Source organism: Lampetra fluviatilis, chromosome 15 (assembly GCF_964198595.1).
Source record: "Lampetra fluviatilis chromosome 15, kcLamFluv1.1, whole genome shotgun sequence".
Classification (NCBI taxonomy): domain Eukaryota; kingdom Metazoa; phylum Chordata; class Hyperoartia; order Petromyzontiformes; family Petromyzontidae; genus Lampetra; species Lampetra fluviatilis.
In genome coordinates this window covers 252,517-267,849 of record NC_136289.1, presented here as the reverse complement: position 1 = coordinate 267,849, position 15,333 = coordinate 252,517, and the positions used below count along the sequence as shown (strand labels likewise).

Below are 15,333 nucleotides of genomic sequence, written 5' to 3'. Positions count from 1 at the left end.
TTTTAACAATCTACGTTGCTCGCAAATCTTGTACCGCAAGGTATATACCGTAGCATCGCCATCTTGCGGGAATCCTACGTGTCTAGTCATGGGGTTGTTGACCATACATCCCTACATTGGTCGCTGCAGTTTAGTGAAAGGGGCATCACAGTCTTTTCTGATATCACTCACCACTCATGTGGGAGGTGACGTAGGGAAAGAGGTCGAGGGAGATGAGAGAGGAAGGAGATGAGGGAGATAAGAGGGAGGAAGAAACGGAGAGGAGAGGGGCAGGGAGAGAATGAAAGGACATGAAATGGAGCGGAGGGAGAACAAAATGGAAAGAGGATGACGAGGGATCATGACAGGCAGTGAGAGAGAGCGGATTAGGGAGTGGCAAGAGAGATTAAGCTGGGAAAGGGCGATGTGGAAATAAGGAGAATGAGGATGGGGGGGGCGGGGGTAATGGGGTGGAGGGACGTGAGTGAAGAGGATAAGGTGAACATTGTTTCTATCCTTGGTTCTTTTGGTAAAATCACGTAGAAGGGAAAAAACAATAAAATAAAATAAATGTTTTTTCCCTTCTACGTGACTTTACCGAAACAACCAAGAATATGAATCCCTGCCGTCATGAAAGTTTTAAATAGAAATGTTTCTATCCTCAGTGTTTTTTCATGACTAGGAAGCGCCGCATGGAATATTAACCCTCAGCCACGTCTGGGTTTGTGGGTAGTCATTTTGGGGATAACGAGATGGTGCGACTTTGCTTATCCAAGTGCATTCACTTTAGCGTGGGTGAGGAACTTCCCTGAACTACTCTCACACTTGGCAGTGTCATGATATGAACGCATTTCTCATTGTATAAAATTGTACATTATATTTCTTGTTTAAAAAATCTGGAGAATTGTACACAAAACCATCATTGTCAATGTTGTTTGAAAACCAATGTATGTTGGCAGAGGAACGATGCAAATACTATTTCAAAACATTCTGGTTCTACGTGCCTGAACAAGCAGGTACCACTTACTCTGAATTAAACTACCTTCTTTAGGCACGTCTGCAAAGGCGTGGCAGCAAATATATGGTTATTTATTTATTTATATTAATTTCCATTTGTTGTTTATACTGCACTGTAGCATTTCAAAAAGAGACGGGGACATAGATAATTTAAACGTCGTATTTTCACACCTAAAGATTGAGTTCACCTGCATATTTATTGAAATAAAACTTGCCCTGATTTACTATTGATTTAGTGTCTGGCTGACACCAAATGTAGATAATGACTTATAAAATAGCTTGTTTTATCCTGAAGTTGATCAAAATGCTCCGATTAGCACGATTGGCTACGTACGGTGTGAAAAAAGTTCAACATACATATTTCTCAAACTAAGCTACCTTTACAAATACACAGAAAACATTAATATGGAAGTGATACTAGATTCAGATAAAGTGAACTGGTATCATTAGAAACTGTTTAAATAAAAAAAATGTCCGCAACATTCAGTTCTTAAGATGCAGATGCATCATTTACAATTTTACATGCTATTTAAACCCAAATTATAATTGTAACAATTGTCATCTTCCAGAACCGTTGCCGATAGGTGATTAATGCACTGCGCGGTGCAAGTTCCACACGAAAATGTCTTCGGACATGACCTTGATACCACAATTTATGAGAATTTAGAAAAAGAACCTTAAAAAATCAGACAATGCATTGTTTTAATCTTAATTTCACGTACAGAATGTCGTAGAATTAAACATTAAGATAATAGACACGCCTCATTCACAATATTACTTCATAAAACGGGAAAACTAAAAATAACACATTGTATGAAGTATAAATAATGTTTTAAAATTACTGTAATTAAGCAACTAAAACTCAAAGAGCCACCGTGTACATTATCTGTATGTTTTCAATTATGATTGCAGCACATGTCCACGTAGTGCTAAACAGATTATGTCATGGTATTCTAGTACATTGGAATACTGTAAAATAATGTACAACTCTGAAATACACATTACATAGAGGTAAAATTTATGAAAAGGCTACCAATGATTCTTGGAAATGGCGCGACATGCATAGCAAAGCTGACTTTTTTACATTAACACCACACACAACAAACTGCTCTCATCTACGGGTTTAAGCGGTGACCTGTTTTCCTCTGTATTCAGGGTGCACAACAGCTACCTATTACATAAAAAGGAATTCACAAATATCAACAATAACAATTAGATTTTTTTTTACCAAATCTACCTATATTCACTTATTTTTTTATTACTCTGAGCATCTATTCAACAAAAATACCATGTATATAGCTAAAGGAGGTCCTTGGAACAAATACTTACCTAATATAACCTAAAAGTGATTCATCAAAAACATTTCTAAAATGTTTTTTAAAAAATCATACACATCTTAGCACTAAAATATAAAATGTTACCATTATTTTGTTTGTCCACGAGAAGCCTTTGTCTAAAATTGTTTTCTGTTCTACATTTGAATTATTGTTGCGATTAGGCAAGTTAATGAGTCCCCATAATGTAAAGGTAACAGCCCTCTCAATATAACCTATTAATTATACAGATGGGTTATGTCTAATGGGCCCTGACGTGTGTAAGTAGGGATTCCACATATATGGTTTCCAGAGGCAGACTTTGCATCAGTAAACATTGATGACAGTGCTGTATTGATGAGCCCTCCTGAGGATGAAACCGGTTTGCATGTGTCTTTATTTCACTGCTGTCTGGTGGGGTGGCCATATTTTTTCAACTCTTTCAGTTGGTGGTCTAAATGACAAAATGGTCATGCTTTCACAGTTATTTTTGAGCTGGTGATCTGGACAAGGCTTTTGTATGCGCAATTCACATGTGTGCTGTGAGACCGAATTACTAATGTGTTTGCGACCTGTTTTTTTTCCTGCAGTGCAAGGCTCACTCCACTCCGTGTGGGCATCTAATCGTCGCCGAGTACTTGAGAGGAACTTTGTCTGCAGTTAACACTGCATCGACCATGGTGAAGATGGTTATTTCCTGAAAAAGAGAAAACAGTTATTGTAACATTTTACATGATCCTTACATGTTCATCTTATTTTAGGTTTTGGACATCAGATCATGAATAGGTTTCATTACCCAAATAGAATTAAACCTGTTAATAATTACATTTATCCCGATGTCGCACAATGTAACGCCTGCGTAATTTTTTTTTTTTTGTGGGAACCTTGAGGTGACAAGATCTGAAATCGCTGCAACCCTCAAAAGCGCGAAGATACCAGTCAGCAACATCAGTAAGGAGGAGCGCTTTGAGTTATCTCAATAAAAAAGAGGGAAGATATCATCATCCTCTCAGCCTACAAGACCAATGCCACGGCCATCATGGACAAAAACGCGTACAATAACAAAATTCAGAACCCATTTAATGATGGGAGCTACATAAAAATTAAAAGAGATCCCACCAACTGCCTCGTTACAAAAACGAACAGTATCATCACTGATTCAGCTTCACTAATTGAACAGACCAAACGGTTTTCCTTAAAATCTTCTGCTACTAGACCACCCAGACAATATGGCTTACCAAAAATCCATAAAGAAGGTACACCCCTTCATCCCATCGTCTCCACCATTGGCTCACCCACACACAAACTGGCCCGATATCTGTCTGAGACCTTGCAGGCATTCACTGGTAAGACCACCTCTTCTGTACTCAGCTCACCTGGTATCATCAATTAAAGACATCTCACTGTCCCCAGGTGATTTGCTTGTTAGTTTTGATGTAGTCTCATTGTTCACCAAAGTTCCTGTGTCCGATATCATTGCAATAATTGAAGATTTGGAACAACAAGGACTGAATGCTGATGTACCAGCCCTGGTGAAACACTGCCTCACCAATACATACTTCACCTGGAATGGAACATTCTACAAACAAATTGAAGGCACCCCAATGGATTCTCCCTTATCTCCGGTTGTGGTCAACATTTGCATGGCAAAATTTGAGACGGACGCCATCCAGGCATCCACTCTATGCCCGTCCTTGTGTAAGAGGTACATGGATGACACGTTCGTCATCTGCCCATATGGCCGACCGGCTCTGAAACAATTCCTCAACCACATCAATTCCATACACCCAGCAATCAAATTCACGATGGAGATAGAAAAGAATGGCATGCTATCTTTCTTGGATGTCTTCATCAAAAAGAGACCAGATGGCTCAATGAGCCACTGTCTACAGGAAAGTAACCCATACTGACGCCTACCTAAAACCTGATTCCCACCACCATTCATCTCAGAAGAATTGCCTCATCAAAACTCTACACCATAGAGTTCAATGTATCTCTGACCATGAACACCTGATCAGTGAACTCAAACACGTACACCAGGATCTCAAGGCGAATGGATATTCTGACCACACAATCCGCAAAGCCATCACCACAACCGTGAGGAAGGAGCCATCTGAAGATCCAATCAAAACCACCACCTTGCCTTACATAGCAGGGATAACCAAAAATATTTCCAAAATCTTGAACAAACACAAGATCCAGGTCCGATTTAACACAGTGCATAAAAAGTTACATATAGATTTTACACCTCCGATTAGCAGTTGACTACGAATGGTGCGAAAATCAGAGGTGTGGAACTAATAAGAGGTGCTATATAGCTCAGTGTGCTTTACCTGGTAAAATAAAAAGTTCCGTTTAATTGTTGCCATTCTATGGTCTATAGCACTGGTGAGATAAAGCCAAAAAATAGACTCATACTGGTATAGGCGAATCAGTTTCAAGGATAATACATAAATTACCAAAGCATATTAGTTTGCATGTTTTACCACAAGTATGTGTGGTCAATGCAGAGTTGATGTCTTGTAATAGGTGTCTCTTCGGTGTTTGAACATCTTAGTTTTTGTATTAATGCCAGAAAGGCTAAATTAAGCCATTCGTTTTTTACCAGCATTTGCAACTTAGAAACAAGGTTAGTGTATTTATATATTAACTAGCTTTACTACCTGGCTTCGCCCGGGACTTGGATTCACCATGCCCGGCCGCCTTTGTCCCCCCAGTGGCGATGTTCACACACCAAATCAATTACTCGTTAGAGGCTGAGTCGACCTAGGAGAGGCCCAGGACCGGTTCAAATAATCGCCACCGGTGGTGGCCGTGAGCGTGAGTGGTGGTGGCCATGAGCGGGAATCTAACTCGGGAAGCCGGGTTCGTAGCACAGTGCGCGAATCGCTACGCAGTTGCTGCCCCCCCCACACACAAGATAAAGACAAAGATCCCCCGTGTAACCTGTGAGACTGTAGGGGGCAAGTGCTGTTAGCGAGCACCTATGAAGGCCGGCAAGGCACACGAGGCGGTGGGTGGCCAGCATCACGCCCGGCCGCCCAGCATCACGCCCGGCCGCCTTTGTCCCCCCAGTGGCGATGTTCACATAGCACACCAGCTACTCGTTTGAGGCTGAGTCGACCTAGGGGAGGCCCAGGACCGGTTCAAATAATTGTCACTGGTGGTGGCCGTGAGCAGGAATCGAACTTGGGTCGCTGGGTTCGTAGCACAGCGCGCTAACCACTACACTACAATGCGTTACGCTTCCGCACGCACGGGTCACGTGATAGATGTGACGTCACAGCTCACTTGCCGTGCAAAAAAAAGTCATTATTGAGCACCCCCGCCGCCCAAAAAAAAAAGTATATTTTTAGAATTTTTGCATGGTGTACAGTCCGGAAGTACGCTAAACATTTTGAACAGACACACATAATGACAAATTTCCCTTTTATATATATAGAGATATATGTGTAATGACAGTACGGGGTGATGTAGGGACAGTACGGCTCCCCGTAATGTGGGACCTAAGTGGTTGCTGGGACAAGCGTTAACAGGATCAAGTGAGGGGAAGCACGGACCTAACGGTCGTAAATTGTAACAAGGGCAGAGTCAGACAGGGCCAGGTGCGGTGAGAGAGGGTTCGGGGAATAGGGGCGTGGCCGGGTCGTGAGGGGGATAAGAGCCGGCATTGCCGTCGCCGTCGTCACCTTAGAGCGGGTCGTCTTCATCATCCTGGAGTGTGCACCTTGTAGTCTTGGAAGGCTAGAGTTATGTTGTCTCAGAATACAGCTATCTCAGTTACCCAAGTGTATATAGTCACTCGCGGTTACTCGTTAAGTTATCAGTGAGTCGGCGGACTTCATTCATAATAAATTTACATATAACTGAACAAGACGGTGTCTCTGAGAGCTACATTACATATGCACGTGAAAGATGTTGCAAAATACTCTTTGGTTCTTTCGGGAAAGTCACGTAGATAGAAATGTTTTTCTATCATTTCTAACTACGTGACTTTACCGAAAGAACCAAAGAGTATGAATTCCTGCAGTCACAAAAGCTTTAAATCAGGATTGAACCGCCTCTACGGGTAGGATTTCCACACAACTCAGACATGACTTCAACCGAGATGGATGCAAATTTAGCAATCTTTGGAAGGATGTGTTCAACCAGGTAAAGTGTTAACTGGTGTGTTTGCTGACTCTCTGAGTTGCATTACATTTCTAAGTTTGCTAAGTCTGATCTTCTTTTCTCTCTCTCACCTCGTTCCCTCTTTGAATTTCACCCCCACTCTCTCGCCCCTTACGGCAGCCCCCCCCCCCCCTTTCGGATCTATATAATGCCCCGTCACAACGGCTTGTTTCTCTTTCTCACCTGAAGACGATTGCTTGTTGCTGCGATCGAAATGTCGTGATCTATTATTTATTTTTCTATCTACGTGATTTTACCAAAAGAACCAAAGAGTATGAATTACTGCGGTCATGAAAGCTTTAAATCAAGATGTTGCTATATTTTAAGTACCGTGTATGCTTTCCAAAAAACTGAGGCAAATCGTCTACAACAATATCCAACTTGTCAGCAATACGCATGAAGAGAATCCTCACCTGTTGGATTGGCTGCTGCTCTGGTGACTTTGGTTCCCAAACAAGTGTCAATTTTGGCTGCCTTCCTTGTTTGGTGAAATGAAACGTTCGTAAGGGCAGAGCCTGTAAAAAAAAACGGCAAGTGTGTCAAATTCCAGGCTAAAATTAATTGCATCAAACCAGGTGGTTCTTCAAGACCTGAAGTTTTTCATGAAGAAACACACAACCAAATTGTTTTTAAGTTCAAAATTTAAATGGTCTTAGTTTGGAAAACAAAACTAAATAAAATATATACATTGAATCTATGACTAATTGCAGCCAAGTAGTGTCATGGCTACAATAAATGTGTGGAATTCCAAATTTGTATATATACTTGTGGTCTATACAACCAGCCACTCCATGCCCAAGCTGATTATGCTTGTTTGGATATTGGGTGCTAAATAGGTAACAAGCATGAACTACCAACGATAAGGGCTTCATATGGTACAGATGGACTGCAGATGAGTGGACTTGCGAATGATTGGTATCAGTGGAGTGAAGATCAGCCTCTGTAATGGGGCATGACTTGAGTGGTAAAGTATGGTCAAGGAACCCTCATGACCAACATGGCATGTGGATGACTTCATCCAGCAGTATATTTCCATGTCAGGGATTTGACTCTTCTAAGGATTACAATCAGGCCGATACAAATCAATTGTGAACAACCTCTATGGAGATGTTAACTACCTCGCCTAGTATACAGGAGGTGGTGGATTCGGTCTCGACCCTGATTCCTGTTTATTTGCAATTTGCATGTTCTCCCCGTGGTCGTGAAGATTTTCCTCTGGGTCCTCTGGGTTTTCCCTCCACATTTATAAACATGTGTTTAGAGTATTTGACTGCGATAGATTTCCACATAAGTCACTTTGTTGAGCTATCATTTATGGCCAAGTGGCTTCTGAAAAAGAGATATATAACCCAGTGGACCTTAACTGGTAAAATAAAAAGTTTAGTTAAATAAAAAAAATGCCCAAGATAAACAATATGGAACCCAAGGGTGGTCAATGGAAAACACGACACTGTATTTGCAAGGTCTATAACATAATTTCCTCTGGGTTCTCCAGGTTTTTCTCACCACTAAAAACATATAATGTAACAGGTAATATTCAAAAATCCAAATGCTGAAACCTGCAAATTACACAATTGGGATGACACGTAGCAACATCGCCCCCCTACTGTGAAAGCTTGGCAGGAGCCTAGTGAAAAAAGGCTTTCCCGAGTAAACACGTGGAACAAAAAATATAATAATCTTTATATAACTGATACATTTCACACCACAAAGCATTCTATGTAAAATGTACACTTTGTCCTATGTGGTTTGGTTTGAGATGACCGCTTAACAAAATAAATATCGGTTGCAGTACACTATGGGCTGGGCTTGGTGGCATATTGGCTGTGACGAATGCACGTGCCACTGAGCCCGAGTGAGAATAAAATGAATCCTCACACCGTGACAGTGTGCTCCAAGCGACATTTTCACAAACAAGTAAAAGATCCCCGATCGTTCTGTACAAACCTGATTTGTTGCATGCGAGTGTCGGCCTAGCGGGGCAATTAGAAATGCTAGAAATAAAGACAACATTGGATCCAAAAAGGGTCCTTGAAAAACAAAAGTAAACTTTGCGAGGATGCCCCGATCCACAAGGAAAACTTTAATCCATAAACTATCGACTTACATTGCTCGTCATGCACTCTTTCTGGCAGTGTCATTTTATTTTGAGTGCATTCCTAAATTACCGCAAAACCCCATCTGTGTATGATTGTAGAGTTAATTGCTCTCAGATAGCAGGAAGAAATGCATACAAGCCAAACTAACACAAGCCGACATGGGCAGTTAATTTATTAGTCAAGAGATTACTTACATTGCAATAAACTCGCTTTTGAACACCAAATGTCAGTGATAAAACATCAAATGCCTGGTCCAGAACTCCCATAACCATGGCTTCTGTTTCCAAAGGACCGCTCTCCTGTAGAAGATACATTCCTTTAATTAAGATTTGCATCAAAAATTCAAACACGTATTACACAAACATAAGGCAAAGCAATTTCCTGCTCAAATGAGCCGAGCCAGTGGTGTACAGGATTAACTGCACGTATGGTAAATGTTATGTTGGGCAAACAGGAAGAATGATCAGCACGAGACTAAAATAACATCAGAGAAATATTAAATTCTCCCAAATACAACTATCAGCAGTACCAGAACACGCATGCCAACAAGGACACTCAATTGATTTTGATAATATTGAAGTTTTGTACGAAACTAGCTACTACTGGTCAAGACTAATTAAATAATCTATCGAAATTGAAAGAAATCAAAATAACTTTTACCGTTTGGATAGCTACCGCCTTTGGTGCTGCGTAGAAGCGAATAATCAATTAATACATTATTTAAATGCATGCCTACAAAGGGTAGTGTACTTCAATGTTGGTAGGGCTATTTAAATAAACACAATAGACAGGAAGGACAAGTTCAAAGGGCTCGCATAATGTGCATCCATAATGTACTTTGCCTCAGTAATCCCCCCCCCCCCCAAGAGCACAGAAGCGTGGTCACTACATCTACGCCTCTATTTCAGGAACGAAACAGGAAGACTTCTCCACAAATCTGGCTGTCGCCTGATGAAGCTAGTTGTAATTACTGGCGAAACGCCGTACTCCGATTGTAAATGTTGTGGCTTGGCTCTCCAAGACACCGGTGTGCTGTACTAGTGACGAATTGGCGTGTTCTGTTCACGTGACAACCCTTACTAGTTGGATGTCGGGTAGTGGCAGGTTTTAATGACACATTTATATATTTATGCGATCTAACCCAAAAACCTCTATTGTGGATGATATTGGTCACGAAAGCCTACGTGTTAAGAAGAAATGCGCACTGCCTCGATGCTCATTTGAGGAGGAAATCACTTTGAATTTTGATTTATAACATTTGGAAGTTGACTGCTATACACTGCATACGACCCAAACCATAAAATGTATGCGCTTGTAAGAATTAAAAAATGCTTCAAAAACTGTACTGTAATCTTTAAAAATATAATTTCCAATTGTAAATGTATACCTCTGAAAAATGCAATACTTACACGGACAAAAACAGAAAAGAACATCTCTGAACTGAGCTCCTGGACTTTTTTTGAAGCCAGTTTCTTGTCATTACAGTGGCTCGCTTGTTTCTGCACCTCCTCCGCAGGCTGATGATTCACGACATCTCCACAACCTATAATCGTACGACATGCGCAATTCTGTTTGGTCATGTTGATATATAACACCCAAGTCACTAAAATGTTTTAAAAAATTGTAATTAGTACTGAAATTGTCTGCACATTATAGAAAATGTATTTCTACAATATAATGCCATTGGCCTAAAATGTAACATCATATATCACTGGTGACGACCTAATGACTGATGTAAATTCTCATGATGCTCTGGGATTGAAAGCTTAAATTTGGCATAAATATTGTCAAGTTATGTTATAACTATAAACATGTAAAGGCTTTATTTTAATTGTAGGCCCCACTATAACAAACTCCAAAAACATTTTTTTTTTATTTTGAGTCCCCAATGACTGGGTGGGTGAGGGGGGGCACATTTTAAAACATTTCTCTTTTTAAGCCTTGGCCTCAAAGTTTTCACCTCCAAGCTGCTAGAAAATGGTTGCAGTGGCACATTTCAAGACGATGACACCAATTTCCCATTCACGATTATATTTCGACTTAAAATATTAATAAAAATATTAATACAAACCTATTTTAAAGTGCTTCAAAGGCAGCAAAGCGTTATACAGTAACTCTTTAATATTCACGGGTTTTATAATAAAATTTTGCTCAAAAGCTTTAAGTATTAATATTTGAGGATTTAAAAATGTAATATTCGCACCATTCTCCAGGAATGTATCCCCCACACATATAAAGGGTTTACTTTAATGCAACATACACCGAGTGCGGAACATGTTTTATCCTGGAAAATTCGGTTATGTATGAAATTACTGATAACAAATATGCAACATTAACAGGCGGTGTATGGATAATTGCAAAGACCAGATGCACGTACCAATGGCTTGCGCCAACAGGCGATGTACAATCAGGTCAGCGTAGCGGCGGATCGGAGATGTGAAGTGCGTGTAGAGTGGCACGTTGAGGGCATAATGTCGGAAGAGAGCCTCATCCACCAGCACACCTGTGCAGAAATATACTGCCAGCTGCACAGACCACAGGGAGACAGAGAGCCAACCGTAAAATGCTTCCAAAGAAAATGCCAAATTATATTCACAAAATAAAATAGGTTAAGTATACATTTAACAAAATAGATGTCCAATTCTGAGGTTATTTGGGACTTGAATAACAAAAGTACAGGAAAACCTCGCCGGACGAGGGGGTTACATTCCCGGAAAATCCTGTGTTGGGCAAAAACGCGTTTGACAAATCTGAATCTTTCTGAGAATGATTATTATTTATCCTGGAGGAATCTTAAGAACCATGAAGCTTTTTTCACAGATGACCAGTAGGGGCACATCAGCAAGTTACAACAATAATTATAGATCATGGGAAATATAGGGTTGCCTTCCTCGGGTCCGAAATGACCACCCCCCCTTCCCCCTTTGTTTAGAAAATTCTACAACATTTCCGCCCTTGGTATTGTAATAAAGGAAACCGAGTCACTCTCCGTTTGTTGTGTGTGTGTGTACACTCTTTCCATGTCACCTCAACACAAAACACCATCACCATTGGTTTTGCCGCACCACGACACTCATGCCCAAATCTCGCTCCCAACACTGTTACTTGAATGTTAATGATTTGTCTTCTAGGCGTCTATATGACTAACGTCCTCAACGAGCGGACGGCTACATGCATGCGGCAATGTATGTGAGCATGGGCGTTATGCATGAGCTTGTTGAGGATGTGTTACATCATCACACAAAGAACATTCAGAAAAAAACATGGTCAATAAATCGTTCTCATAGTCAATTCATTCACATCAGTGTAGCTTTCAACGGACGTAGCGCTCACCTTTCACGAGCCTATCTGCACTATTTGTACTAAAGTCGTAACTTTTCTCAATTTTTTTTACTACAATCACCACCAATCATCTTGCGCTAAGGGGCCATGATTAAAGAGTGAGATGGCATGAGAGTGTCGGGGAGGGAAGATGGCGTCGATATTTTCATCCGCAGTCTCTACTGCACCGTACATTACGAGCGGAACACGCACTAGTTTTCAACGTGGAGATGAGAATCTTGGCAGCATCAAACCGCATATAGCCTCAACATACCCCCCAAGTGCCGGAGAACAGACCTCATTCAGTAAAATGTGTATGGCCGAAACATGCGTTTGATAAAACCGAGTCCAGCCAGGTTTTCCTGTATGCAAATATAAAAGTAGTTCTCGGGTTACGGAAGACCCGACTTACAGAAATTCGACTCTACGGAAATGCTTCCGTTAAGCAAGTAAAAAAATCTATATGCGGAAATGTTTGCATTAGTTACCCAAGCACAAATAGTGCAGCGTGGTGAGGTTGCCGGTGAATACTGTGCCGCTGTCACTGAGCCCAGGCTTCATCAGGATGAAGGTAAATGGAATTTTTTGTAGTGTTACACAATTATTTTCGTTTTGTTGCATTACGTAATTGTTCGTTTTCTATGCTTAGAACTATCTCTTAACCCCCATGTTTCTATTGTTCGTTTTCTTCATTTTAAGTTTATTTTATGACTTATTTACTGTGTGTATGTGTTTGTATGTGTGTGTATGTGTGCGTGTGTGTGTCTGAAGACGAGCCTACTCCACTTTTGTCTTTGTGTGCATGCGTGTGGCTGTGCATGCGGGCTATATTACCCAGCCAACGCAACCTTGCCTGCCAGAAGAGTTCACTGATCGGAATGTGTCCAAATCTTTCCTGCCTGGTTAAACCCAGGATGAATCGTAGGCATGCCAGCCTGAATGTTTCTAACCAGCGCAGATGTTCCATTAGAAGGGTCAATGTTTCACAAGCATAGAGAAGGGAGGGCATGACTGTGGCTGAGAAGACCCGAAAGCTTCGTGTGGAGTGACAGACCACGTAGCTTCTACATAACATTGCGCAGCCGATGAAAAGATAATGCCGCCCGACTGATTCGGAGTGAGACCTCTGCTGTTAAACCGGAGCTGGTCATAAGCACACTGCCCAGGTATGGGACACTCTCTCCACAACTGCTCCATCACCAATGGGGAGCTGAGGGGGTGGAGAGTTTGGTTTGCACAAAATACCCAGGTAGGTGCTTAGTTTTGGTGGGGCTGATGATAAGACCCCACTTCTTCGTGGAACACTCCAGGTTCAGCAGCAGCGCCTCCAACTCCTCTGAGTGAGCAGCAATCACCAGATCATCAGCATGCATAACATGGTTGACCAATAGGGAGCAATCCCTCGACCACACCCAGGCATCGATCAGGCTCCCGTTGTATCTGTACCAGATGGAAATTCCTCTGGTACAACCATGGAAAGCTTCTTGAACTATGTGGTCAAAGATGATGATAAATAATGTGGGATCCAGAGGACATCCCTGTCACACCCCAAGGTGAACAGGAAATGGCTCTGACTCCTGGCCATGCAGCTTTACCCGGGACTTCCCACCATTATGAAAGTTCTTAATGATTGTGAGCAGAGAATCAGGGACTCCAAAAGCATGAAAAACTGCCCACAGCCATTGCCTGTTCATGGTATCATAGTCCTTGACCAGGTCAATAAAGCAGAGATGTAGGTCTTGTTGGAATCCCCTACACCTCTGCTGTAGCAGACGTACAAAGAACATGGCATCCATGAAGGACTGCCCTGGTTTTAAACCACATTGGGGTTCTCCTCAGCGTGCCTGGCAAGACAATGTTGAATAATCCTGACCAGGACATTTCCCAACACACTGAGAAGAGAGATGTTCCTCTTAAAGAGGGGGGACCACAAGGTCATCCTTCCAATCATACTGAACCCATCCTGTGGTCCAGACAGTAGTGATGCTGTCATGTAGGGCAGTTTGCACACAGATGCCATCCTCCCTCAGCATTTCGCATCGGAAATCGTCTCTGCCTGCCGCTTTTCCTGGTCTCCGACTTCGGATCACCCCTCGCACTTCCTCCACAGATGGCACCTCAGCCGACCATTTAGAAGGGGTGGCTACTTCTTCTAATATTTGAGGCAGGGTCGTCCCCGCCTTCCCCCATGATGTTGTCTGGGCTGAGGGAATGTCCCCCCCCCAAGATCTCACAAAAATGCTGTGCAACCCTGCAGACCTGTTCCTGGGGATGGGAGATCAGATTACCATTCTTTTCCTTAAGAATGGTGATAGGTGAGGTGCTGCAATTAACTTTGTGGATGGAATTAAATAGTGATTTGTGATTGTGGGCTACTGAGGCAGATTCCACCTCCTCAACAACCAGCACCCACCACTCATCCTTGTACGGCTCTCCGAATCTCCGAGCCAAGGCTGCGGTAAGCCTCCTCATTTGATGTTGTAGATGACGGGAGTGGGCCTGTCGTTTTCCCTCAACCAGCGGGAACACCTCCTCCTTCAGCCAGGGTCTCTGGGGAGGTCTGGACCATATACCCAATGCAGCCGTTGCAGCTGCATGAGCCACAGTCCTGAACCTCACCCATTTCCCCTCAGCATCAGGAGGGGGCACGATGCTAACCCCATCTGCAAGCGATGTTGAAATGCCTGCTTGCAACTATCCTCAGCTAGCTGAGACCAGGCCACTGTGGGTTTGAATGGGGTCCTAGATGGACACCCACCAACGGAGTGGAAGAATGGCAGGCACATCTTACAGTGTATGTACAGCGATACGATACAAGTAGCAATAAAAAACGTACACAGCTCGATACAGTACTGAGAGAAAAAAAACGAGTAATCGGGTAAGAGAGGCACAACTATTTCTGGCTATGGGATTTTGTCTTGATTTTGGGGGGAAATTGTTCAGTTTCCGACATACCAAAAATTCAGGTTACGGAACATTCTCGGGAAACTAACCCTTTCGTAACCCGGGAACTGCCTGTACATAAAGTATGGCAGCTTGCTTAAATTCAGATTTTTTTTATCGTTTAAGGAGTAAAGACAAGATATGTTACGTTCATCTGGATGAATCTTTCTTAAAGATGTCTATGTCATATATGTGAATCAGTGTTGTGCTCTCTGAGGCCGGGTGAGATGTTATGGTCTTAGTTATTGCAAGCACATCGTGCTTTTAACTCTGAGTCAAATCATCAAAGAATAGCAGAGGATATCTTCAAAGAAAAAAACCCCTGCATTTTTACATCAATATCTATACATCAATATTGCCTACTCTGACTTCCAGGATGCCTAGATTTAGTTCTTGGCATACCTCAGTTATTATTATGATGCTTGTTTACCCGAAAAAGCTTAGCTGAGTCTGAACTCTTATTCAGGAGGGTTCTGTTATGTTTTTGTAGT

The 15,333-nt window shown here is 42.0% G+C and overlaps 1 protein-coding gene across 5 annotated transcripts in view; it reads right to left on the bottom strand.

Moving 5' to 3' along the window:
* Positions 1 to 1,684: 1,684 nt before the first annotated feature.
* DIS3L2 (DIS3 like 3'-5' exoribonuclease 2) overlaps positions 1,685 to 15,333 on the bottom strand; it is a 68,498-nt gene continuing 54,849 nt past the window's right edge. For all 5 annotated transcript variants that reach the window (XM_078862895.1, XM_078862894.1, XM_078862898.1 and 2 more), the window contains exons 17-21: positions 10,956 to 11,103; positions 9,988 to 10,121; positions 8,773 to 8,877; positions 6,893 to 6,994; positions 1,685 to 3,006 (exon numbers count right to left, since the gene is read on the bottom strand). In XM_078862895.1, coding sequence (XP_078719021.1) covers positions 2,908 to 3,006; positions 6,893 to 6,994; positions 8,773 to 8,877; positions 9,988 to 10,121; positions 10,956 to 11,103 — 588 coding nt within the window. In that variant the 3' untranslated portion in view covers positions 1,685 to 2,907. The remainder of the gene's footprint in view (positions 3,007 to 6,892; positions 6,995 to 8,772; positions 8,878 to 9,987; positions 10,122 to 10,955; positions 11,104 to 15,333) is intronic.